The sequence below is a fragment of the Sorex fumeus genome, unplaced genomic scaffold, assembly GCF_029834395.1.
Source record: "Sorex fumeus unplaced genomic scaffold, SorFum_2.1 ptg000098l, whole genome shotgun sequence".
NCBI classification, from domain to species: domain Eukaryota; kingdom Metazoa; phylum Chordata; class Mammalia; order Eulipotyphla; family Soricidae; genus Sorex; species Sorex fumeus.
In genome coordinates, this window is record NW_026606155.1 from 3,237,465 (window position 1) to 3,264,239 (window position 26,775).

The 26,775-nt window shown below is 54.9% G+C and overlaps 1 protein-coding gene across 1 annotated transcript in view; it reads right to left on the reverse strand.

Moving 5' to 3' along the window:
- RIN3 (Ras and Rab interactor 3) overlaps window positions 1-26,775 on the reverse strand; it is a 103,065-nt gene that overhangs the window by 63,388 nt on the left and 12,902 nt on the right. The window contains 1 exon segment of the mRNA XM_056134446.1: window positions 847-1,054. Coding sequence (XP_055990421.1) covers window positions 847-1,054 — 208 coding nt within the window.

Here is a 26,775-nt window from a genome sequence, read left to right on the forward strand (position 1 = left end):
CTTCTTCCTTCTTCTTCCTTCCTTCCTTCCTTCTCTCCTTCTCTCCTTCCTTCCTTCCTTCCTTCCTTCCTTCCTTCTCTCCTTCTCTCCTTCCTTCCTTCCTTCCTTCCTTCCTTCTCTCCTTCTTTCCTTCTTTCCTTCTCTCCTTCCTTCTCTCCTTTCTTCTCTCCTTCCTTCCTTCCTTCCTTCCTTCCTTCCTTCCTTCCTTCTCTCCTTTCCTTCCTTCCTTCCTTCCTTCCTTCCTTCCTTCCTTCCTTCCTTTCCTCCTTCCTTTCCTCCTTCCTCTATTTCTCTCTGACTCTCTTCCTCTCTTTCCTCCTCCTCACATGGAACTGCTTAGAGCTTACTCCTGATTGTGCTCAGAGATCACTCCTGGTGGTGATCAGGAGACCATATGTAGATCCCAGCTGTTGCTTTGTAAGAAACGCGTGGATCGCTTTTACAATTTTCTTAAAAAAGAGAAGCTCGGGTGTGGGAGCCTCTGATGGGCTCTGACTCCCCATCCCGTCCCTCTGAGCCCCTGGGATGCTGAAGCGGCCAGCTCGGAAGCCCATCCGGGAAGAAAGAGGCGCTGGGTGGTGGAGCTCAGGTGACCCCACAGCCTGGCTCCCCGCCCAAGACCTTCCTCTCTCTGCCACCGTCTGTGGCGTCCTGATCTCCCGGGGGCTCCTGGCACACACCTGGCTCAGGGCCAGACTCCCAGACAGCCCCGGCTCTCCAAAGCAGGGTGCTGGGACGGTCCATCCCGGAGGAAAAGCCCACAAGGAAAAGCCCTTCCTGGCAGGGAAGCCCACAGGCAGCAGCTCCCCGCAACGCCCACCCACTCTGGGACAGACCCCGACTCACCCCCGGGCCCTCCCGGCTCAGGATCCTGGCGGCCTCGGCCTGGCCCACATCCGGCTGCTGCCACACCGGGGACGTCTTCATGAGCTTCTCCAGGATGCTGAAGCCCCTGCGAGGGAGGCAGTTCCAGGGGGGAAGCGGCAGAGGTGGCTCCATGCCTTCCTCCTCCTCCTCTTCCTCTTCCTCGCCCTTGCCAACATCTGGAACAGGACTGAGAACAGAATAGAGGGGTCAGACCAGAAAGGGGTCGGCAACCCGGATGGGGGGTGGGGGTGGGGGGCTGTTCCGGTTCATCCCATCTCTGTAGTCCCGGGTCCTTTGGGAAATGAAAAGATGAGGAAACTGAGACCTTCCCCCAAGGCATTCAGGGGGCGACTCCTACAGGAAAATGGCCAGTGCAGCTCCAGCGAGGAATGGGTGGAAGGAGATTCCACCAGCGCTGTTGGGTTCCACTGCGGGGGGCGTGTGGGGGGAGGGGGCGACCTCTGGGGGAACTGGGTGCCTGGAGCATAGCTCTGACGAGGAATTAAAAAAATTTTTTTAAATGAATCACCATAAGCTACAGTTACAGACTTACAAACTTGCGTGCTTATGTATCAGTCATACAATGATCGAATACCCATCCCTCCACCAGTGCCCGTTTTCCACCACCAACGTCTCCAGTATCCCTCTCATCACCCCGAACCCCCCCCCCAACCTCTGTGGTAGGCATATTCCCTTTTACTCTCTCTCCATTAGGGTGCTGTGGTCTGCAATGCAGGTATTAAGTGGCCATCGTGTTTGGTCCATAATCTACTTTCAGTCCACATCTCCCATCCTGAGTGGGCCGTCCAAGCATCCTTCACCTGGTGGTCCCTTCTCTACCTGAGCTGCCTTTTCCCCCAGCATGTGAGGCCGGCTTCCAAGCCATGGAGTGATCCTCCTTCTTCTATCCTTGGGTGTTGGTCTCCCATTCTGTTACTTTATATTCCACAAATAAGTGTAGTCTGAAGGATTTTTTTAAAATTTTTATTTATTTATTTATTTATTTTAGCTTTAATTTTTTTTTTAATTCTTACTAGTGAGACACCATGAGGTACAGTTGTAGACTTACACATTTTGTGCTTGGGTTTCAATTATACAATGATCAAATACCCATCCCTCCACCAGTGCCCATTTCCCACCACCACGGATCCCAGTATCCCTCCCACCCCCCATCCCCCCCATCCCACCCTGCCTCTGTGGCAGGGCATTTCCTTTTGTTTTCTCTCTCCTTTTGGGTGCAGTGGTTTGCAAAAGAGGCATTGAGTGGCAATCATGTTTGGTCTATATTCTACTTTCAGCATGCTTCTCCCATCCTGGGAGGATCCTCCCAACACCCTTTACTTGGTGCTCCCTTCTCTATCTGAGCTGCCTTTTCCCCTAGCATGTGTGGCTGGCCTCCGAGTCATGGAGCAAAATTCCTGGTACTAATATCGGCCATTCTTGGGTGTTAGTCTCCTATTTTGTTATTTTATGTTCTGAAGGGGATTTTTTTAAACCTGAAAACAGTGTGCGTCTGTGCTTGCGTGCGTGTGTGTGTGTGTGTGTGTGTGTGTGTGTGTGTATGTGTGTCTGGGCCACACCCAGCGACGCTCAGGGTTTACTCCTGGCTCGGCACTCAGGGACCCCCTCCTGGCAGGCTCAAGGGATGGCATGGGGTGCCAAGGGTTGGCCGGTGCTGGGCAAGCGCCTAACTTGCCATGCTATGACTCTGGTTCCTCTGACAGCAGTTTTAGATGACTCTAGCCATGACTGAGAGAGATGGTGCTACCATTGACATGACCGCTGGGTTCATGTTTGCTCTCAGAAGCAAACCCCAAGCACAGTGAAGAAACCGGCCGCCCAGGGCACTTCTTGGGCAAGCATTGACCCATCAGGACTTGGCATGGGAATGGACCTAGGGGAAAGTTTGGGGGTGGGACAGTGCTTTGCCTGCATGGGCATCCCTGGCTGTGGCCCAGAGGTTCCCCATACCAGAGACTTGCAACTGAGCCCTGAGTGCCCTGCCCGGTTCCCGAGTGTCACCAAGTGTCCTCTAGAACCTCCGAGAACTGCTTGGGAGGCCCATGCCCCTCTCTGCCTCCAGCTGATGCCGTGGAAATGCCACCCTAGGCTCCGCACCCAGGACGGGTCCTCCCTGGTGTCTGACTACTCCCGTTCCTGCTCCAAGACCCTGGATGACTCCCAGTTTCTAAAGAACGCAGGCCGGGGACCAGCGCGAGAGCACAGAGGGGAGGGCGCTTGCCTTGCACACAGACAACCTGGGTTCAATGCCTGACATCCCTGAGCACTGCCAGGAGTAATTCCTGAGTGCAGAGCCAGGAGTGACCCCTGTGCATCATTGGGTATGGCCAACCCCACCCCTACAAAACAAAACAAAACAAAAAGAATCCAGCAGAACTCTGAACACTGAAGAATCCACCAACTACCCCACCTGGTGGGCAGTTACATAACAATTTTTTTTTAATTGAATCACCCTTTGAAACACAGTTACAACATTGTTCATGATTGGGTTTTAGTCATACAATGTTCCAACACGGTCCCTTCACCTGTGTACACTTCCCACCACCAATGTCATCAGTTTCCCTTCCGCACCCTCCCCTCAGACTGTCTCTATGGAAGACGCTTTTCTCTCTCTCTCTCTCTCTCTCTCTCTCTCTCTCTCTCTCTCTCTCTCTCTCTCTCTCTCTCTCATTTTAGGCACTGCATCTGCAACCCTGTTACTGAAAGAGCATCATACATCCCCTCTACCTCCTTTCAGCACCCAGGTCCTGTCCAGAGTGACCACTTCCAGCAATCATTGTCACAGAGGTCTCCTCTCTGCCTGTGGGCAGTTCTACTCAGCCCAGCAAGCCCCCAGCCCGTGCCCCCCCCCCACACACACACCCCCTCAGACTGTTCCCTCAGTCTCTGTCACTCCTTCCCAATCACGCTGACTTCTGCACGGATGCAGGAAGCGAAGCCGTCCAGGAGCAGGTGGCCGACTGACCCCTTGGCACACTGACGCTGGGAGGAAGGCTGCCAAGCTCCCAGAGTCAGAGTGAGCATGAGCCTGCGTGCAGAGACTGGCCGGTGATTTGAAGGATGCATCAAAGACGATGGCATGAGGGAGTGTGCCTGACACCGGGCGGGCCAGGAAGGGGTGAGTTATGCCATCGCTGCCCGAGGCTAAGGTGGCAAAGACCGAGTCCCGCCCTGCGCTGAGTGGGAAGAGTCAGAAGCCACCGCAGGGTGGAGAGGATGTGATTCTCCACCCTGGATAAAAAGTTTTTCAACACGTCTCCCAGCTGGCTGTAGGTCCCCATTATGGCTGAGGTCCCGGAGAGGAGACCCCCATTCAGCAGTCCTGTATGGGCAGAGGGCTGGGCCAGGGACTTAGCTTGATGCTATGTGTCCGGCACAGAAGTTTCCAGAAGGTTCCCGCTCACGAGGGCGTTGGCCTTGGGCTGCCCCTGGGGGAACCACAAAGGCATTCCAGAGAGGGCACAAGGTGAGGAGAACAGAGGGTCCCTTGTACAGGTTCGGCCAGCCTCAAGGCCATGTGGGAGGAAGAGAGGATGGGAAAAAGGCCATTTCCTTCCCGACGGCCCCCGCTTCAGGCTGGCTGGCCTTCCAGCTCTAGGGTTTTGGGGGCGCCGGGCGGCAGAGCCCTGGTCCCAGCCTCACCGGGTTCGTCTGATTTGGGGGTGTGTGGTGACCCCAGAGGGCAGCGTAACGGGATGGCCTGGCCACTCTGCACCCACAAGGCATGGACATCATGGGGGAGGGGTGGGGCTGCCTGGGCATGCCCTGGGGCGGTGACGTGACTCAGCTGCTCTCACACCCACCCGGGTATACTGCATTGTCCCCACCCTCATACACCCAGGCCCGAAGTCTCGGATCCCATGGATAACCCTTTGGCATAGAAAGCATCTGAGGATGGGATGGCAGACAGGACCGCCCTAGACTGGGGGTCTGGCCCAAACCCAGAGAGAGGTTTCCAAGGACAGAGGACAGCAGGGGGACCTCGCAGGGCACAAGAAGGCAGGGAAGGAACAGGGCTTAGGATGCCCCCCATGAGGAAGGACCAGGCTCCTGGGCACCACCAGATGCAAGGAGAGATGAGGACTGACCTGCTCAGAGTCCCCCAGAACCAACCCTGCTGATCCCTCCTTTTGGTATGTTAGTGCCTCAAGAGAATGAACCTGGGCTGCAAGTTGGAGACCAGGGACCTAGAGTCTCAGGGCACGATGAGACCCTGGAGGCACAGGGAGGTGAAGCAGGTCACCCCAAGTCACACAGTCAGCAAGGGACAGAGCCAGGCATACTAGCCTGGTCTGCTCGGAGCCTCTACACTGCTCTAGCTCTGGGCGTTTTTAAACTTCCCGGTGTGGGTATCTTGTGTGTAGCCATGAGGCTCAGCTGCGTTTCTTTTTCTTTTTTTTTTTTATATTTTAATAAAAATATCAAAGACAGGCGTTTTTTTTTGTGGCTATCTCTTAAGTGAATATAAATATAATATATAAATTCGTGTTTCCTGGGTGGCTTAGTGGCAAAGCTTTTAAGGGCTGGAGCGATAGCACAGCGGGTAGGGCGTTCGCCTTACAAGCGGCCAACATGGCTGACCCGAGTTCGATTCCTCCGCCCCTCTCGGAGAGCCCGGCAAGCTACCGAGAGTATTCGATATGCCAGACACAGTAACAACAAAGTCTCCAATGGAGACGTTACTGGGCCCGCTCGAGCAAATCGATGAACAACGGGAGGGCCTTTACCTTTACCTTTTACCTATAAAATATTTTAACTGTACCTCATGATGTTTCACTAATAAGTGAAACATCATGAGGTACAGTTGTAGACTTACAAATTTTTGTGCTTGGGTTTTGATTATACAGTGATCAAGTATCCATCCCTCCACCAGTGCCCATTTTCCACCACCATGGATCCCAGTATCCCTCCCACCCCCATCCCCCGCATCCCACCCTGCCTCTGTGGCAGGGCATTCCCTTTTGTTCTCTCTCCTTTTGGGTGTTTTGGTCTGCAAAAGAGGCATTGAGTGGCAATCATGTTCGGTCCATAGTCTACTTTCAACATGCATTTCCCATCCTGGGAGGATCCTCCAAACACCCTTTATTTGGTGCTCCCTTCTCTATCTGAGCTGCCCTTTCTCCTAGAATGCCCGGCTGGCCTCTAAGCCATGGAGTAATCCTCCTGGCACTGATCTCATCAGCTGTGTTTCTTACCCTATTTGGGAATGCATGTGGAGGGACATATAAACACACACGCAATCATTCCTGGGAGGCAAGGGAGACTGTCTCCAAGAAGGGTTGCTTCTGGGCTAGAGTGATCCTATAGTGAGGAAGGCATCTGCCTTGCACACAGCTATCTGGATTTGGCACCCCGTATTGTCCCCTGAGCCCTACCAGGAGAGATTCCTGAGCACAGAGCCAGGAGCACTGCTGGGTGTGACTCCAAAACAAACCACCAACAAAAAAACTTAGAAATCCCTCTTAGGAATTGGTAATTTTGCATTACTTACACAATGAAATCATCTTAAATATGTGGGGAAGTAGCACCGCACTGTAGCACTGTCCTCCTGTTGTTCATTGATTTGCTCAAGCGGGCACCGATAACGTCTCCATCGTGAGACTTGTTGTGACTGTGTTTGGCATATTGAATACGCCATGGGGAGCTTGCCAGGCTCTGCCATGTGGGCGGGATACTCTCGGTAGCTTGCCAGGCTCTCCGAGAGGGACGGAGGAAACGAACCTGGGTTGGCCCCGTGCGGGGCAAACGCCCTACTCGCTGTGCTATCGCTCCAGCCATGCGGGAAATTTATGGCACACTCATAAATGTGTCAAGTGGAGAGCTGATGGCTTTGGGACCTCCAGAACCCTCTCGTGTCCCAGACATGCACTGACCGGTCAGGCCTGGGTCCCCTCTTGCACCCTCTGACTTCCGGTTCCGTCTCCTGTCAAATGGGAGTATGTGCCTGACCCACTGTGCACCGGATGCAAGCCCGAGGTCTCGGCATGCCCTAAAGCACCTTCGTTCCACTGGAAGTGGCATCTCTTGTCTCCAACAGGGGCAGAAAAGGGGCTCGGAATGCGATGTGATGAGGTTTCAGGCAGCTCTGTGAAGCTTTATCTGTGTTCCCAGCAAAGATGACCAAGGAATGAATTTCTTTAGCCAAGCTGAATCTTGGAGACTTGTGGCACTGTGATGCATTTCTTTTGATCTCTATGCTGGGAATATTTCTGTTGGGGGGCACCCCTCTTGGTGCTGGGGGCCACTCCTAGCAATGCTGTGAGGTACCACATTGTTCCGGGGTGGATGGACTCCAGGCCTCCTGCATGCAAAGCCTTGATCCACCCCTCTGAGCCGTCTCCCCCATCCCAACACTTGAAATAGATAATAAAAAAAGAACATCCAGAGGGCTGAGTGTGGCTTTGCATTCTCAAGGTCCATGTTTGATCCCTGGAGCCCACATGAACATCACACAGCGATCCCTGAGCGGGCCTGGGAGTAGCCCTCGAGCACTGCTTGGTGTGGCTCCAACCCCCCACATCAATGAATAAATAATTTTAAATAAAAAAACAGAAAAGCACACGCACCCTCACCTTCCCAAGGTCCCGGATCATATCATGGCTGAGAAAACTGAGGGGGTCTCCCATACGGGAGGTCTGCTCCATGCAGCCCCCACCCCCATTCAGTGCTAGCCCCTCTTTTGTATTTTTGTTTTGTTTTGTTTTGTTTTGTGTCACATCTGGTGATGCACAGGGGTTACTACTGGCTCAGCACTCAGGAATTACCTCTGGCGGTGCTCAGGGAACCATATGCAGTGCTGGGAATCAAACCTTGCTCGGCCGTGTGCAAGGCAAATGCCCTACCTGCTATGCTATTGATCCAGCCCCCCTCTTTTGTATTTATTTGGGGGGGCATGCCTGGTGGTGCTCAGGAACTAGGGGACCATGTGGTCCAGGGGATCAGGTGTGGAGGGAATCAAAATAAGAGCCTATGGAGAAACTCTGGGGGATTGTGGGGAAACCTTCCAGCAGCTGCCGGGAGGCACAAGGCCAACGGGGAGGGGCTGGTCACTTCATTTCTGTCCCCTGTGGCTATCAGAGGACTGGGGGAGAAGCAGCAGCTGAAACCAGAGAGGAGGAAAGGCCTGGAAGCCCCTGGCTGTGGGGAGGGTGAGGCAGGAGGAGGCTAAGAGGGTGGGCATCAGGGCCCAGAGAGCTAGGACAGGAGGAAGGGCACATCCCTTGCATGCACCGACCTAAGTTTGATCCCCAGCATCCCATGGGGTCCCTAGAACCCATCAGGAGCGATCTGTGAGTGCAGAGCCAGGAGTAACCCCTGAGCACTGCTGGCAATGAGCCAAAACCGAAATGATGGCCTCTCATAATCTGTATTGCAAACCATAATACCCATAAGTAGAGAGAGAGAAAGAGGAAAATTGTCGGGGTTGGAGCAATAGCACAGCGGGGAGGGCGTTTGCCTTGCACGCGGCCGACCCAGGTTCGATTCCCAGCATCCCATATATAGTGAGATATGGTACCACTATATGGTCCCCGGAGCACCACCAGGAGTGATTCCTGAGTGCAAAGCCAGGAGTAGCCTCTGAGCATCACTGGGTGTGACCCCCCCAAAAAAAATAATAAGAGGGAAATTGTCTGCCATAGAGGCAGGGGGAGGGGTGGGATGGGTCGGAGGGGGGATGGGGGAGGGATACAGGGGACATTGGTGCTGGAAAATATGCACTGGTGGAGGGATGGGTGTTCGATCACTGTATGAATGAAACTCAATCATGAAAGTTTTCTAAGTGTAATTCGAGGTGATTCAATTAAAAAAAAAAAGAAAAGAAACACAGCACCCAAAAGGAGAGAGAGAACAAAAGGGAATGCCCTGCCACATAGGGTGGGATGAGGGGGCATGGTTGGGTGGGTTGGATACTGGGATCAGTGGTGGTGGAGAATGGGCACAGGTGGAGGGATGGGTATTTGATCATTGTATAATCGAAACCCAAGCACAAAAATTTGTAAGTCTACAACTGTACCTCCTGGTGTTTCACTAATAAAAATTTTAAAAAAGAAAAAGAAAACAAAAAACACACAGAGAGAGCCCAATGAATTAAAAAAAAAACCCAAAATAAATGAGAAGTGTGGTTAGCAGGTATGTGGGCCGGGAGAGCTCCTGTCTGTCGTGTTGGAAGAAGACGTGTCCCTCTCGGCCTCCGGGTCCCTCTGTGGATGGGGAGACCGCACCACCCCCTGCCCTGGAGACAGTCTGAGCTAAGATCCAGCCTTGCTGACGGGGACCAAGATGAGACTGCCAGCTCCCTGCTGGGGTTTCCCGGAATGGGTGGGGCGGGGGGCCCCCGGGGTTGCCTGGCAGGGAGCCCACACACAGGGAGACCAGATTGGACCTTCTGGTTTGAGTCGGAGGAGCGGCTGTGAAAGACAGGAGGGGGAACCCCAGTGTGCCTGACGGTCAATGTCCACTGTGCATCACTGCTCGTCGCCAACTCCACGCTGGCCACAGGCAGACAAGCTCTGCACAATTCCCGGTGATCTAAGCCTGGGCTTTGACAGCTCCACACCACTGCAGCAAGACGTCGGGAAGTAGGCAAGTTAAGGCTGCCCGGCCCTGTGCGTCCATGAACCTGGCCCGAGGTGGGTGGGCAGGCCCATGTGTAGAGCCCTGGTTCGCGCGTAGCCCATCCGGTAAGCTCCTGTACGTCACCGGGCAGAGAAGCCTGGCACTGATCCTAGTGTTTTCAACCACTGTCTCCATGAATGTGGAGTGGTTTGTTTCTGGATCAATATTCTCAAGCGTACGGTGCAATGACACAGAGAATTCCGGATCACAGAATTAAGCACTCTTGCCACAATCAAGCAGCAAATGTTTATGGAGCTGGAACAACATAGTCCAGCGGGTATGGCGTTTGCCTTGCATGCAGCCAATCTAGTTTGATCCCTGGCATCCCATAGGGTTCCCTAAGTACTGCCAGGAGTGATTCCTAGAGCCAGGAGTAACCACTGAGCAGTACCAGGCATGGCCCGAAAACCAAACCAACAAACCCAAAACCCAAGCAAGTAGTGAACATTTTCATTACCCCAAAATGTGGACCCGGTGACAGCTCTCCCCAATTCCCCAGTGATAGCTCTCCCCAATTCCTCCCTATGCCCAGCAAACTACCGGTGATTGGTATTTGATATGCCAAACACAGTAACAAGTCTCACAATGATGGAGACGCTACTGGGTCCTCTCGAGCAAATCGATGAACAACGGGAGGACAGTGCAGTGCAATGCAGTGCCAAGCTGGGCACCATTGAGCTGCTTCCTGTCTTCCTAGATGGGCTTTCTGGACATTTCATTCACGATGGAATGCATCTCCGGAGATCCTGTCGACAGCGCATCTGCGTGGGCGCAGTTGCCGGCAAGCGCTAGTACTTCACTTCTTGCCAAGTGATAGTCCACGGTTGACAATACATCACACTTGGCTCATCCATCCGTTGACGGACCTTTGGGTTGTTTCTGGTCTTCGGCTCTGATGAATAATGCGGCTATTATTCATGGGCCAGGGCTTGTAGGAACTGAGTTTTCAGCTCTCCAGGATATGTTCTCTGGAACGGAATTGCTGAGTCACCTGCGAACTCTTTCTGTAGCATTTTGAGTAACTGTCAGGCTGTTTTCCACCCCCACCCAGCGATGAGCTCCGGTTTCCCCACCTGTCACGTTCGCTTTGCTGGACCCCCGCCACCATTGCAGTCCTGAGGCGGTGCCTTGTTGGCCTTGCACATGCATTTCTTTTTAACCATTTATATGTTTTCTTCAGAAAAAAAAATGTTCGTTCACATTCTTGGTTGAGAGATAGATTTTCTTTTTATTGTTGCATTGTATAATCTAGATACAAGTCCTTTTTTTTTTTTTTTTTTGCTTTTTGGGTCACACCCGGCGATGCTCAGGGGTTACTCCTGGCTCTGCACTCAGGAATTGCCCCTGGCGGTGCTCAGGGGACCATATGGGGTGCTGGGAATTGAACCTGTGTCGGTCATGTTGGCTGTGTGCAAGGCAAACGCCCTACCCGCTGTGCTATTGCTCCAGCCCCACAAGTCCTTTCTAAGATATCTAATTAGCAGGTGTGGTCCCTCCTCCCCCATTCTGTGAATCGTCTTTTTCATTTGGGCCACACCCAGCGATGCTCAGGGGTTACTCCTGGCTCTGTGCTCAGGGATCCCTCCTTGCCAGTGCCTGGGGGACCTTATGGGATGCTGGGGATTGAACCTGGGTCGGCTGCAGGCAAGGCAAGCGCCCTACCTACTGTACTATCACTTGGGCTCCTCTTTTCATTTCCTTGGTGAAAAGGTGACAGAATTCCTTTGGTTTTGTTTTTGTTTTGGAGGGGCCATACCCAGTGGTGTTCAGGACTTACTCCTGGCTCTGTGCTCAGTGATCACTCCTGGCAGGATCAGGGGACTATAACCGGTGCTGGGGATTGAACCCATGTACAAGGCAAGCACCCCACCTACAGTACTGTCTCTCCAACCCTGGTGACAGGAACCTTTGAAACGTAAATTTTAGTATGTTGGTAAGCCCAACAAATCACTGATATTTTTCTTTTGTTATTTATACTTTTGGTGTCATATCTGAAGAACTGTTGTCCTTCTGTTGTTAATCAATTTGCTCGAGCGGGCCCAGTAACATCTCCATTATGAGACTTGTTGTTACTGTGTTTGGCATATCGAATACGCCACGGGGAGCTTGCCAGGCTTTGCCGTGCGGGTGAGATACTCTCGGTAGCTCGCTGGGCTCTCTGAGAGGGGCAGAGGAATCAAACCTAGGTAGGCCAGCTTGGCTGTGTGCAAGGCAAACACCCTACCACTGTGCTATCGCTCCAGCCTAAGAAACAATTACTTGATTCAAGATCATTTGGGTGCCCATAGTGCAGAGTGCAGGGACTTAGAGCACCTGCCTTGCAAGGATATGGTCACAAGTTCAACTCCCCAGTTTCCCACATGTGCCCAGAGAGACGGGGTGAACCTGGCTGCTCTGCTACCTGGGATCGAGGGCACTATGGTGATTTCTGATTGCACCACCACCAAGTGTGTGGACACACGGCAAAAAGGGGTATGAGGTCCAGCATCAGAAAGCGTGATGCATGAGCATCCCTGGCAGCAGGCGATCACGCACCAAAGCATTATTGCACATCTCAACCGAGAGCACGAGCCCTGGGGAGCACTGAAACACAACGAAAGGAGAGCAGAGCTCAGTGAGCACTGCGGTCAGGCTCGGCAACTGCCCTCAGCACCACAAGCGCATCCACAGCAAGGCAGGGGAAGGGGGAGGTGAGGTAAAGACATTAACACACACACACGACAAGTCAAGTCCCATCTACAGATTCTGTGTGTATGTGTGTGTGAGTGTGTATATGTGTGTGCATGTGTGTATGTGTGCGTATACATGTGTGTGCATGCATGTGTGTGCAAACAAACACACACGCACACACACATGCACACCTACACACATGCACATACATGCACACACATATACACATATACATGCACATATGCATAAACACAAACACACATCCACATCCACACACATATATGTGTGCGTGTGTATATGTGTGTGCATGTGTATGCAGGTGTGTGGGTGTGTGTGTGTGGGTGTGCACGTGTTTGTGTTTATTCATGTGTGCGTGTATGTGTGTATATGTGTGCATGTATGTGTGTGCATGTGTATGTGTGTGCAGGTATATGTGTGTGCATGTGTATATGTGTGCATATGTGTGTGCATGTGTATGCATGTGTGTATGTGTGTGCAGGTGTTTGGGTGTGTGGGTGTGGATGTGTATGTGTGTTTGTGTTTATGCGTGTGTGCATGTATGTGTGTATATGTGTGTGCATGTATGTGCATGTGTGTAGGTGTGCATGTGTGTGTGCATGTGTGTTTGTGAGAACGTATGTATATGTTGCGCATATATATGTGTGTGAGTACACGTGAGTGTTTGCGTGTGCAGGTGTGTTTATGTGGCAGGTGGGATGGGGGGACGTGGAGGGTCACACCTGACAGTACTCCAGGTCTGTGCTCGGGAACCATGCGGTGCTGGGGACTGAATCCGGGCCTCCTGCAGCAACTCCCGTGCCCAGCCCTTCATCTCCCTCTACAGCCCGGCACCATCCATGCGTTTTGATTTTTGCAGTGCAGGGGACCCGGCCAGGGGCCTCGCTGCCCCCTTGATACCACGAGCCCACAGCCCTGTGACTAACTATGCCCGCTGCGTTTGCTAACAATCACTCTGCTTTTGTCTAAGGCTTTCATGCTGTGACCTCTTACGCCGAGCTCGTCGGCCCGTGCTGAATTTATGTTGTCTGTGGTTGGAGGTAGGTGCAGCCCCCTCCCCTTCTGCATAGCCAGTTGTCCTTGTACCATCTTGGAGATGATGCTTCTTGGCCTATCTTAGAACCCTCCTCAAAACCAGGAGGTTGTGAGCGATGTCACACAGGGGGAGAGCCCCTGTCATACTGTTTCTATCCTCCTGAGCATTCCGGTGTCTTTGCATCTCTGTAATGCAGAATCTCCGAAGATTCCCCAGGTGCTCCCTGAGCATCACAGACTGAAACAAGATCTTCCCCTCCCTCAGTCTATGTGTTATGCCCCTATTAATATGACCTAAGACAGCATCAATTTTCTAGAGCTACGAAGCATTCCTGGGATTGGGGGATTTTACTCCCGCCGAGGTCAGCATCACATTACGGACGTGAAGGGAGAAAACAAGGCTAAGGAGACGGCAGACGCTGTATTCAGCAGCGCAGGACCCTGTGCTGTAGTTCTCCTGTTTATAGTGTGACCTTGAGCCGCTCGCTCCCCCTCGCGGGTTCACAGACCACGGGAGCTGGGACGTCACTGACCTCAGCTCCAGGCCAGCCAGCCGACGTGCAGAGGCTGAGCGGGGTGATGCTTGCAGAGGACTGTGTGCCGGGGTGCAGCAGAGCGGACTACGCGCATGCCCGGGGAGGACCCCAGCCTCCCTTCGGCTCACCGTGGACCCGTGGCTGCGGGACGCGGCTTTTCTCCTCCGAGCCAGGCTGGCTGGACCCGGACAGACGGCGGGGGAGGAGATCCAGCTGTGTCTTGGGGGCTCCCTGTCTGCCAGATGCTTCTTCCTGGACGCGTAGGAGCTGAGCCACAGCTGCTGCCTGGCCCTGAGTTTGGGGGCACCCGTGAACAAGCCCAGAGGGTCCCGGAGGTCACATAGCCATAGGGACAGAAGCAGCCGGGATTGGAATGGGTGCACCCAAGTGGCTCAGCCCAGGATGCACAAGGCCTGGGGGCGTCTCCCCCTTCGGGGGTGGGGGTTCCGTGGATAGAGTCTGGAGAATCCTGTCCTGAGAATGACCCCAGGACCCTCCCCCGCCCCTGAAGCCAATGCCTCCCACAGCAGGGGGGCACAGGACAGCCTATGCCGCCCCCTCCCCCAGGGCTGAGCCACAGGGAGCCTGAGCTGGGGGCCCTTGCCCACGGTCTCTGGGTATGTGTGTGTGGCGGGGGGCAGAGCAGGCCTTCCGGCCCCCGGAAGAGCTGACACAGGCCAGGCGGTCTCCGTTTGCACGTCACAGCCCACATCAAGGGTTCTGGCAGGTCTCAGGCCTCAAAGTTTCCACACCTGTGTGGGCCACAGGCCTCCGTCGCAGTGATGGGGGGGGGGCAGGGGAGGGCAAGCCTGGTCCCCGCCCCCCACCCACCCTGCCTGCCAGGAGGCTGCTCCCTGGGACCCATCCCGCCTGAGCCCCCAGGGACACCGCAGGAGCCCAGGGCTGCTGCCCGCACAGGCCCTTTCTCAAGGCACTCTGACCGCTGTCCTCCTTGCCGTCCCCCGGCCCAGCCCCCGTCCTTGGAGCACAGTACATGCAGAGCCTTCACGAGCCTGGGCCGCCTGCCGCCTCCCTTCACTGTCTCCATCTGGCGTCCTGCCCTTTCTGAGCCCGGCCAGCCCTGGCATCCCGCCTGTCCATTCCACTGACCCGCTGACCCTCTTTCCCCAGCACCAGCCCCAGGCTGGCACCATCCACTGCCACTGGGGCCTAGCTCCCAGGCGAGGGCACGCCTCTGTTGCCCTCCCCCCACCCCAGGCCGAGGGTGGGTGAGTTGCTGGTCTGAACATGGGCTTCTGAACCCGACAACTCAGATCAGAATCTGGGTCAGCAGTGTCAGCATGAGGCTGCAGGGGAGGCCCGGCACTGAGGGCAGCGCATGGCACAGAGAGAGCATCAGAGGGGTGTCCTGCCCCATCCGCCTGACAGCCCCAGCAGGGAACCTGCCAGGACCCTGCCACCACCTTAATGGAGCATCGTACGGACCACGGGGCAGTCCCACAGAAGCCAAGGGCAGCGTGGCTCCCTCCTGCCCACCGGGAAGCTCCCGTCGTGTGGATAAGAGCAGACAGGATTGGGGGGTCCAGGTCCCAGCTGGCACTGGGGCCTGTGGACGCCCCCAGGGTGCCCCGAAGGTGGAGGACACTTGTTGGTGATGAGCCTGGGACCTTCCTACTCATGCTTTGCACTCTTCCCACTGGACCCTGTGCCCGTGTCATGCATCCCAGTGGGATTTGGCAGGGATGTGGCCCGTGTGAGACCCGGTTTGGCTCCAGCCCGGCTGCACAGCCACACCCCCCGAAAGGAGAGTGTTGTGCAGCCTGATGAAGCAAGGACCTCCTGCCAGGCTTGCTCGCCTGGAGAACTGTACTGGCTTCCGAGCTCGTGAACCCCAGCACCCCTCTGTCTTGTTGAGGCAAAGGTCACGTGCCAGGGCCATTTCCCTCTAAGGCTGCCTCTCGGAGGCAGTTTTTGCTTTTGGGGTCACACCCGGCGATGCTCAGGGGTTCCTCCTCGCTCTGCACTCAGGAATTACTCCTGGCGGTGCTCGGAGGACCCTATTGAATGCCAGGGATCGAACCCAGGTCGGCCACGTACAAGGCAAACGTTCTACCCGCTGTGTTATTGCTCCAGTCCTTGGAGGTAGTTTTTGGTTTGCGGGCACACAGCCGGCAGTGTTTGGGGTCTACTCCCTCCCATGCCTGGAGACGGTTCTCAGCAGGGTGGAGGGGACAGCGTGAGCCAGGGACTGACCCTGCGCCTCCCGCATCAAGAGCTGCAGTCCAGCCTGGGGAGCAAGCCCCTGACCCTATTTCATGGGGGTGCCTTACCAGCACATTGCTGAGGTCCTTGGGGGCCCTAGGCGTTGCTCCCGACGGTGCTCAGGGCACCCTGTGGTGCCAGCATTGGAACTCGGGCCTGCTGCATGCGGCAGCTATGCGGTCATCTCACCTCCAAGAGGGGTCTGTCATTACTGAAACCAAGCCTAGCAGACAGACGGATGGCAACACGACATAGTCATCAACATGGGAAGAAATCCGCTGGGGACCAGAACAGTGGTCACATGCCTATCCCTATCCTCCTTCTCCCACCCCCTCAGGTCCGGTCCAACATAGACATAGACAACCCCCCACAGAGTAGGGGCTCGATACATTGTTTCCCTTAAAAAGCATCCTCTTTCAAAACCCAGGTATGTGGAGGTGACTGAGTTCTCCAAGCTCGCTCAGAACAAGACTGGGCCTCCTCCCCCCAGCTCCCCAGTTTTCCAGTAGCTTGGCAGTCACACCCACAACGGCCCCCAGCACCATATAATCTCATCAACAGCCAAGATCCAGAGACTAGGAAGTAAAGGTCCTGGAAGAGAGCAACACAGAACGTCCTAGAGTGTGCAACCTCTTATACTCTAGCCCACGGATGTACCAAAAGTAACAGCCATTTGTTTGGGTTTAACACACATGCCTATAATCTCTTACACAAGGGCTTAAATGGCTCCAGGATGAAAGACAACAATCTTTACACACTTTCCCCTTAGGGTGTTGGGAAGGTGCACGGTGGTGGGATTGGTGTTTGAATATTCTCTGCAATGAACTATTGTGAACAACTTTATAAAAATGAAATAAGGGGCTGGAGCGATAGAACCGCGGGTAGGGCATTTGTCTTGCATGTAACCAACCTGGGTTCGATTCCCATCATCCCATATGGTCCCCTGAGCACGTCCAGGAGTAATTCCTGAGTAACCCCTGAGCCAGGAGTAACCCCTGTGCATCACCAGGTGTGACCCAAAAAGAAAAAAACAATGAAATAAAATTTGAAAAAAAAATCCTCTTTCACCCCCAAGTGATTTTAGATAGGCGATCGCTTATAAACCCTGGAATAACAGATCTGTCATGTCCCCGGTACCCACTGGCTAAGTCGCTTCTGGGGAAGAGACTGGAAACAATCTAAATGCTTCTTCTCGGGGCCTGGGGTGATGAAAGAAGGTGTGTAACCCTAAGGGCACTGCAACAGTTACACAAGGCAGGAGGAGGAAGCTGCGGGTTGATGCGGAAATATTTCCAGGATCTGTGGTTCTGACAGGAACAGAGAACAGCTGGCCCACGTGGTCCTTGGTGCCGGAAAGGCAGAGGACATGCCCGGAGCACTGCCCGTCTGGGCTCCTACAACTAAACGATGACTTGGACCCAAGAAATTCCAGCAGCTGCAGGCACCCGGGGCTGTGCAGGGCAACACAGGCAGGAGACACAGGAGAGGGATTTTACCTGCACCTCTTTTTGGCTGCTACTGTTTGGGGGCCACACCCGGTAGTGCTCAGTCAGGGCTTACACTGGGCGCTGTGCTCTGGGGTCTCTCCTGCTGGTGCCTGGGAGCTCCAGGCAGTGCTGGTCGACAGCAGGTTATCATGTTCAAGGCAAGCGCCTTCACCGCTGTCCTCTCTCTCCAGCCCCCTCACATTTAAAAAGAATTTTTTTTTAAATGTTTCTTGAATCACTGTGACATACACAGTTACAAAATTGTCCAGGCTTGGTTTTCTCAGTCATACAATGTCCCAACACCCATCCCACCACCAGTGTACATTTCCCACCACCAAGGACTCCAGCTTCCTCTCCCTGACCCCCTCCTTGGGGGCATTATGAGAACCCAGCTCTTCTGCCCATTGCCGAAGTGTCTTCACAAGGCACTGGAGAGAGCAAACACATACACACACACACACAAGCACACATGCACACATGCACGTACACGCACGCACATTCTTTTAAAACACAGTTTTCCAGGGGCAGAGTGATAGTACAGCAGGCAGGGTGTTTGCCTTGCACGTGGTCGACCCAGGTTGACCCAGGTTCGATTCCCAGCATCCCATATGGTCCCCCAAACACCGCCAGGAGTAATTCCTGAGTGCAGAGCCAGGAGGAACCCCTGAGCATTTGCTAGGTGTGACCCAAAAAGCAAATAAATAAATAAATAAATAAATTAAATTAAATTTTAAAAATAAATAAATAATACAGTTTTCCTGTGCTGGAGCGATAGCACAGCAGGTAAGGCGTTTGCCTTGAAATTGGCCAACATGACCGACCTGAATTCAATTCCTCCACCCCTCTCGGAGAGCCCATCAAGCTACCGAGAGTATCTTGCCCACATGGCAAAGCCTGGCCAGCTACCCGTGGCGTATTTGATATGCCAAACACAGTAACAAGTCTCACAATGTTACTGGGCCCGCTAGAGCAAACTGATGAACCACGGGAGAACAGTGACATGTTTGGGCTGGAGCGATAGCACAGCGGTAGGGCATTTGCCTTGCACGCAGCCAGCCTGGTTGAGCCGGATTTGATTCCCCTGCCCCTCTTGGAGAGCCCAGCAAGCTACCGAGAGTATCTCGCCTGCACGGCAAAGCCTGGCAATCTACCCGTGACGTATACAATATGCCAAATACAGTAACAAGTCTCAAAATGAAGACGTTACTGGGCCCACTCGAGCAAATCGATGAACAACGGGAGGACAGTCAAGTGCAGTACAGCTTTCCTATGGAATCCTGTGAATGTATGCTTACTCAGGAATCGATTCGTACATTCCCAGAGAGATCTGTGGGCCAGGCTGAGTTAGCCCCTGAAGGCCCTCTGTAGGCTCACTGGTTATTATCCCCATTCCCGGGGGACGGAAAGGCGGAGGAGAGCCAGACGTGATTCTCAAGAGGCAGCCCGGGCTTTTCGGGCAGGCCTGAGGACATGGAGTCAGGCTAAAGCCGATCGGGGACCTGGGTCTTGGAGGACAAGTCTTGCTAGAGTTCAAGTTCTCTTTCCCATGTGGGGTGGTGGGGGGGAGGGGTGCTCCCCAGAGATGCTCAGGGACCCCAAGGCCCCTCCCAGCAATTCTCGCCAGTGAGAGGATGCTGCCTGGACCCTGTGGTGCTGGAGATGACCCTGGCCACCCTGGCAGTGCTCAGCGGCCTCCAAGGCTGGACCTGGCCATGCTCCGGAGGCCACCTGCAGGGGAGCCGTCCGGAGCCCTTACTGGCCTTTGATTGCATGTTCCTAACCAGCCTACCCCTTCCCTACAGGTTGGCATGAGAAGTGGGGTATGGATGCATAGATTCGCTGGCATGTCCTATGAGAGGACACTCATGTGGGGCGGCAGCAAGGAGACCAGAAGCAGGGACTGGGGACTGCCTGATGGACCCCAGGACCTGCCCCAAAGCTACGGCAGGGCCGGAGCAATAGGATGGCAGGCAGGGTGCTCGCTTGCACACAGCCGACGTGGGTTCAATCCCCGGCATCCCATACATCTGCCCCCACCCCAAGGCCTGCCAGGACTGATTCCTGAATGCAAATCCAGGAATAAGTCCTGAGCATACCCGGGTGTGGCCCAAAAACTCAAACAACAGCAACAAGAACAGCGGGTGTTGGCAGGGCTGATGTGGAGTCTGCGCCAAGGATGGCCCAACAGCCAGTCCCTGAAACCCAAAGAAAGGACGCCGTGTGACAAGGGGCCGACCCCACTGGCTGGCTGCATGGGAAAGAACCCGACCCTTTGTCCCTGCTGACACACGCGTCCATCCCCGGAAGGCTGTGTCCTGACCTCCATGAGGGGAGCGAATCAAAACAGTTTCCAGAAGGTGAAGAAGAAGAGCTTCCTAGGCTGATGGTAGAAAGACTTCCCAAACAGCACCCAGGCACATACGTGTATGCACGTACATACAAACAAGCACCCACATACCCTGGAAAGACATACATCCCACTGCATTACAGTGAAGATTTCTGGGGGCCGAAGACAAGAGTACAGGGGTTAAGGTCTTACTGGTGGCTGACCCTGGTGTGAACCCTGGCGCCACCTGGTCCTTGAGCATCAACAGAGTGGGACCCCAGAGGCCCATTGGACCCATACTCTCGGACCTGAGCACTGAACCACAGGATGCCCTGAGCGTCCCTGAGCACTACTGAAAAAAAAAAAAGAACATGAATGGAGTAATGACTTCTATACATCAAGACACCGCGATGAGAGAACAAGGCAAGCACAGAGTGGAAGAAGACTCCTCCAAGCCAGCAGGAGGGCTGGCGGGCAGAGGGCGCATGAGTGAGACCACCAATAAGGGAGGTGGGCAAGGCCCTTCCACAGACTCTGCCCCCGAGATGCTGCAAGTGGCCTGGAAGCCACAGAAAGCTGCCCTGCCTGCGGGATGGGGAGCCCTTGAGGACCCACTGACCAAAGGCCACAGGAAGGACCTATCCCCGGGAGTCAAGGGGAATGGACCATCCTATAAGGATGCTCCACCCAGAGGCAGGAACTGTCTCTTTCTCTTCTGAGGCACTGGGCCCCCCTTCTCAAAAACGAATGGTGTGTCACTATGGAAACCAAAAAACAACAGGTGGGGCGGAGAGACAGTCAGGGGTTAAGGCGCTTGCACGTCGCTGGCCCGGGTTTGGGACCTGGTACCCCACAGAGTGATCCCTGAGCACAGAGCCAGGAGCCTGAACACAACCGGATGTGGCCCCCAAACCAAACCAAAACAACAGGTGAGGATCTGGAGTGGTGGTGGTGGTGGGTGGGTGGGAACCACAGAAATGGAAGAGCTGGTATCTGGGAGTGGTGGGCTCATCTGGGGCCCCTCTCACACAACTCAGTGGAATGTTTGGGGAACGAAGACGTCACCCTTGGGCCGCACGCCATCACCCTGGGCAAACCCAGAGCAAAGGACCTGGTCTCCAGAAAACAGACTCGGCCCTGCATCCCCCGCCCCACCCCCCCACCCCCCAACCTCCCCAACCCCCACCTACCTAAGCCTTCCTTCTCCCATCCGGGAGGAAATATGAAAAATCTCAACATCCACTGGTAGGGCAATCTACTGAGAGGGAATGTGGTGACCAGGAAGGATGGCCGCCTGGTGGAACCTTCTACATGGGGAGTCTGGGAGGCCATGACAGAGCAGAGTCAGAGGCCCCAAAGACGCCTCCAGCATGCGTCCCAGAGGGTGGGGTTCCATCCCCTCAAACACTGCCCTGTGGCCGGTAAGCGCCTCTCAATGGTGAATTCTTCTAAACGTGCCACAGCTGTGAAACACCACCCTGGAGCTAGTGACTCCGTGTGGAATAACGCGGGCCTACATTTTCGGGGGGGAGGGGGGTTATATCTTTCCAGTGGGAGTGAAGCCACGGCCCCCATCTGTGGACTCGACCCCTCCTCTACAAGCCCGTGTGGGTTTCCTCCAGGGACTCTGCACTCTCCACCCTCCAGGGGAAGGTGCATCACAGAGCTCGCGGTGGGGTCTGACTGTCCCATCTGAGGGAGTGTGGGCACAAGTGTGTCCCCCCAAGATGGACAGTATCCTGTTTGGGGCGGGGGATGAGGGGAATCTGAGCCCTCAGACTCTGATCAGGCAAAAACGGGTTGGACAAACGAATGAATGAATACAGACGATCCTTCAACACTTAGAGGCCCCGTCCTTCAGGATTCAGATGCCGTTTTTTGGGTGACGGCAAATGTGCCGGGGACTTAATTCTCACTTCCATCATTTAGCCGTGTGGTTCGGTTCGACCCTTTGACTGAAAGTGGCAATTTCCAAGGATCCCGCCGTGATATGGGGTGTGCCTGGCTTGAATGGGAAGAGAAGCGGGTCCTGGGGAAAGCCAGTTGCGGGCCAGCAGATCTGTCTGTGGGCGCTGCTCCTTTCACAACGCTCTTCCAGAAACCGGTTCTGCTCTTGGGCCTCCGTGCCAGGGTCTGGGACATTCTCAGCTGCCACCCCCCACCCCCTGCGCCCTGCCCCACTCTTGGGCCTTGTCCCCCTTGTACCCGGACTCCCCCAACTCTTCTTGTTCGAGGCTCTCCACCGCCCTCTCGCCAGCGGTGAAAACCCACAGGCCCAGACGGCGCTAGGCAGGCCTGGTCCTCACCTCTGCCCCCTCCACCACACGGGGTGGCCACTGTGTCCCTCTGTGACCCCGGCTGCTGCCCACACCCGCTGTTACTCAGCGGTTCCCCAGAAACGGGGTGGAGGGCAGGAAGAAGGAAGGGGATGGGCCTTTCCCGCCCCCATCTGACCTTGCAACTTGGGGGCACAGGCCAGCATGGGGGCAACACACGGTGGGAGGACCATGGGGTTCCCTTGGGCCCTTCTGCTGGACTCTGCTCCGTCCACCCTAACACTCGCCTTTAGACAGCCAGACCATGAGCTGGGACAGAACAGGCCCCAGGGCCTGGGCTCCTCAGCGGGCTGGGGGCTCACCTGCTGTCGCTGTGCCCGAGTGGAGCAGAGACGCCCTGGGAAGGGACCTGGGGCCTCTCCTGGGCTCTGCTCCAGCTGCTGTGTGTCCCCAGGCAAGTGCTGCTCCCTCTCTGGGCCTATACCTCTCCACAGCAGAGACGAGAAAGGACTGCACCCCCACTGCTTTGGAGGGTGAAGCCTGTTCATGGGACATGAAGGACATACTTGGGTCTCATGAATCCCCACTCCTAGCAGCTGAACTTCAAGCATCCCCCCACACACACACATTACACACACACACACACACACACATACACACACACACACACAGCTACACTCCCGGGGCACTGTCATGGCACAAGGCCGTGGGCTGAGTCTAAGGCCCCACCTGGTCCTCACAGGAAATGCCGGCGCCTGTCACCTCGCCTCGGCCCGGTGACACTGAGTCACCGGCACCCCGGCAGTTGAGACCACATTTCCTCTTGCAAGGGACAGGCGTGTCACGTGCCCGCCCAGGCCACTCCATCCCTGAGCTTCCTGGACCCCCTGGGGCCCCCACCAGAGCCCCTCGCCCGGATGCCACAGCCCCGCCAGCCGCCCTGGGGACAGGTCTCCGACTGTGTCTAAGGGGTCGGAGCAGGAGGTCGCGGCACCCCGGGGACCACAGGGTGAGCAGAGGGAGCAGAGCTGGGGAGCCACGTGCTGGCCGCACCCCGTCTTCTCAGAGAAAAGCCCCCAACGCCTCATGGTGCTGGAGGCCTGCCAAGGGGTCCCAGCACCTCCCCCCCCCACACACACAATGCACACACGTGCACATGCATATGTACCTGCACACGCATGTATAGACACACACACATATATGTGAATACACACGCACACATAGGTATGTGCGCACTGAGGCAGTGCACACACATGTTCACATGCACACAGATACAACACACATACACGCACATGCACACACTTACACAGACACACATGCATACGCACACAGACACTCCTAACACATTCACATACTTGCACATACTCATACACGCATGCAAATGCACACAAAGATACAACACACACTTGTAGATGCACACATTCGTGCACACGCATAGACATATGCTCACACAGGTATACATGCTTGCACACATACACATATGTACATGCACACAGATACACATTCACAACATAGACACAAGTGCACATACAAAAGCACATACCTATATTGGCACACACAGATACATATACAGATACTCACAACACACAGACTCACATGTGTATGCACACACACACAGGCACACACACACACACACACACACACACACACACATTGTGGCCTGCAGCACCCATCACTGAGGCTGTGAGCTGAGTACTCGGGCCCTCATAGCCAGACCAGGTACTATAGGCACCGCTGAAAACCCCCTCCCCCCCACCGCCCCACAACACAATCAATATAAATAAAAGGTCTCTGTGGTCCTAGGGACCAAGGGTCTTGGGGGGCTTGGGCTTGGCCAGTGCTGACGTAGGAGGCTGGTGGGAAGGGGTGGCATCGGCTCTCAGACTCTGCACTGGATCCTTCCACATGGGGACAGGCATGTCACGTGCTCGCCCAGGACACCCCATCCAGTTGCAGGTACCATGACCCCAGGGAACAAGGAAGATCAAAACAGAGTGTTGGGGTGGCATGCCTAGCCAAGCCTCTGTTTCCCCACCTGTCAAGGGTCACTGCAGCTCAGGACCTGAGCTGCTCTCAGCTGTGGCACCTAAGAGAAACCCTGCAGGGCTGTGAGCAATGTCAGGGCATAGTTGATGGGTGGCAGGGTCCACCTCCTCAGCCTCCCTGCACCTAGGCCCTAGCCAGAGGCAGCCCCGCCAAGACCCGTCTACTCTGTGGAAGGGGAAGTGCGGGCACAGGTAGGCCCCTGGCCTGGAAACGTCCCCAGGAGCCTGGACCGCGCCACAGGGGATGGACCACAGGGAGAGACCCCCTGAACCGGGAGGGATGTCTCCAGCCAAGCCCCCCTCTGCCCACTGCCGTCACATCTCAGCAACTCAGGGCAAGGAAGCGACTCCCTGCGTGACTGTGTAAACACACTTCTCTCCCCTGCATTATTTGGGTCACACCCAGCAATGCTCGGGACTTGCTCCTGGCTCTGCACTCGGGGATCACTCCTGGAGGGAACCAGGAGACCCTATGGGGTGCCGGGGGGTCAGATTCAGTTGAGCGGTGCACAAGGCAAGCGCTGTCCGGCCATGCTATCCCCCTGGTCCTCCCGTGGAGTCCAGACTCACGGTCCTGAACTCCCGTGGGCCTCACAGCTGAGGGGGCAGAACTCACACAGGTTCGGGTTTTCTCCCAAAGCTTTGGCCCTCGCTTCCTCCTGCCCTGAGCACCAGCGGACAGGTGTGGCAGCCCCACGCCACCCCAGGGGACAGATGTGCTTTGGCTAACTGCGGGGACCCACACCTGCGGGCTGTGAGGTGCTGGGGGCTGAGCACCCCAGGGCCTGCACAGAGGCACATGCTAGGTCCGGCCTTCGTCGTCTCTGAGCCATGTCCTCTGGCCCTGGGATGCTGGGAATAGTGAAATCACCTACAAAAAGTGTGAAATTGTAAAGGGGACCAGAGGGAGGGATAGATGGGGTCACACCTGGTGGTTCTTGGGAGCTACTCTCAACTCTGTGCTCCCTCCTAGAAGGGATCGGGGAATCAGACACAGTGCCGGGATCTACCCCAGGCGGGTCCCATGCAAGGCAAGCGACACATGCGGGGCAAGTAACCCACTATCCCACTCCTCCAGTCCCCAGGATGCAGGTTTGAAGGGTGAGAGTTGAGGCCAGAAAGGGAACCTCGCAATCTGCCTCCAGGTGCCATCTTAGCACACCAACACCTCTGGTCCAGAGACACAGCAGTGAGTCCTGAAAGACACTACAGCATTGGACATCTCTCCGGGCCCCAAACCAAGTCAAGGGGCACCTCAGACGGAGCAGATGCAGTTTCCCTGCTGGCTCCAGAGGAAGCCCCGGCAATCACAAGCTTCCACAAGCAAGGTCCAGGTATGCGGGTTCCAGGACTAAGACTCCAGGTCACATGGTGGCGGTGGGAGAGGAGTTGGGCTGTCCCTTCCTGCCTCCTTGCCCACTCTTGACCCTGGCTGTCAGGCCCACAATCTGCCTCTGGGGACCATCTTAGTGCGCCATCACCTCTGGTCCAGAGGTTCTCAATTGAATCCCAACATGGACTATCGCCCTACAGAGATGTCTCTGGACCCCAACCCTTTACAATCTTAGAATTCCAGAAGACCTCTGATCATATTCAAAGTGAGCAATAGAAAATAATTGATCGAGCGTCTGGCCCTGACAGGCAGGCTTGAGTGGTGGTGGGAAAATGTAACCAAACTATAATGCCCAAAAGTAGAGAGAGATTTTGGGGGAAATTGTCTGACATAGAGGCAGGGGGAGGGTTGAGATGGGGGAGGGAGGATACTGGGGACATTGGTGGTGGGGAATGTGCACTGGTGGAGGGATCGGTATTTGATCATTGTATGATTGAAACTCAAACATGAGAGCTTTGTAACTGCATCTCACAGTGATTCAATGAAAGAAAAAAAGGAAGGATGGAAGGAAGGAAGGAAGGAAGGAAGGAAGGAAGGAAGGAAGAGGAGCCTCACCCAAAGAAAGAAAGAAGGAAAGAAAGAAAGAAAGAAAGAAAGAAAGAAAGAAAGAAAGAGAGAGGAGGAAGGAGGGAGGGAGTGAGGGAGGGAGGGAGGAAGGAAGGAAGGAAGGAAGGAAGGAAGGAAGGAAGGAAGGAAGGAAGGAAGGGGAGCCTCACCCGAAGAAAGAAAGAAGGAAAGAAAGAAAGAAAGAAAGAAAGAAAGAAAGAGGGGGAGGAAGGAGGGAGGGAGGGAGGGAGGGAGGAAGGAAGGAAGGAAGGAAGGAAGGAAGGAAGGAAGGAAGGAAGGAAGGGGAGCCTCACCCGAAGAAAGAAAGAAAGAAAGAAAGAAAGGAAGGAAGGAAGGGGGGAAGGAAGGAAGGAAGGAAGGAAGGAAGGAAGGAAGAAAGGAAGGAAGGAAGGAAGGAAGGAAGCGAGGGAGGGGAGCCTCACCTGAAGAAAGAAAGAAAGAAAGAAAGAAAGAAAGAAAGAAAGAAAGAAAGAGGGGAAGGAAGGAGAGAGAGAAAGAAAGAAAGAAAGAAAGAAAGAAAGAAAGAAAGAAAGAAAGGAGCCTCATCCGAACCAACCTCTGGGGGCCGCAACAGGTGAGACCTGGTCGACCCCTTGCGAGGGCCTGGCAATGCCGGGGACACCACACAGTGCCAGGGACCAGACTTGGGTCTTGCACGTGCCAAGCCCGAGTCACTGATCCCCGTGTTTTCTTCC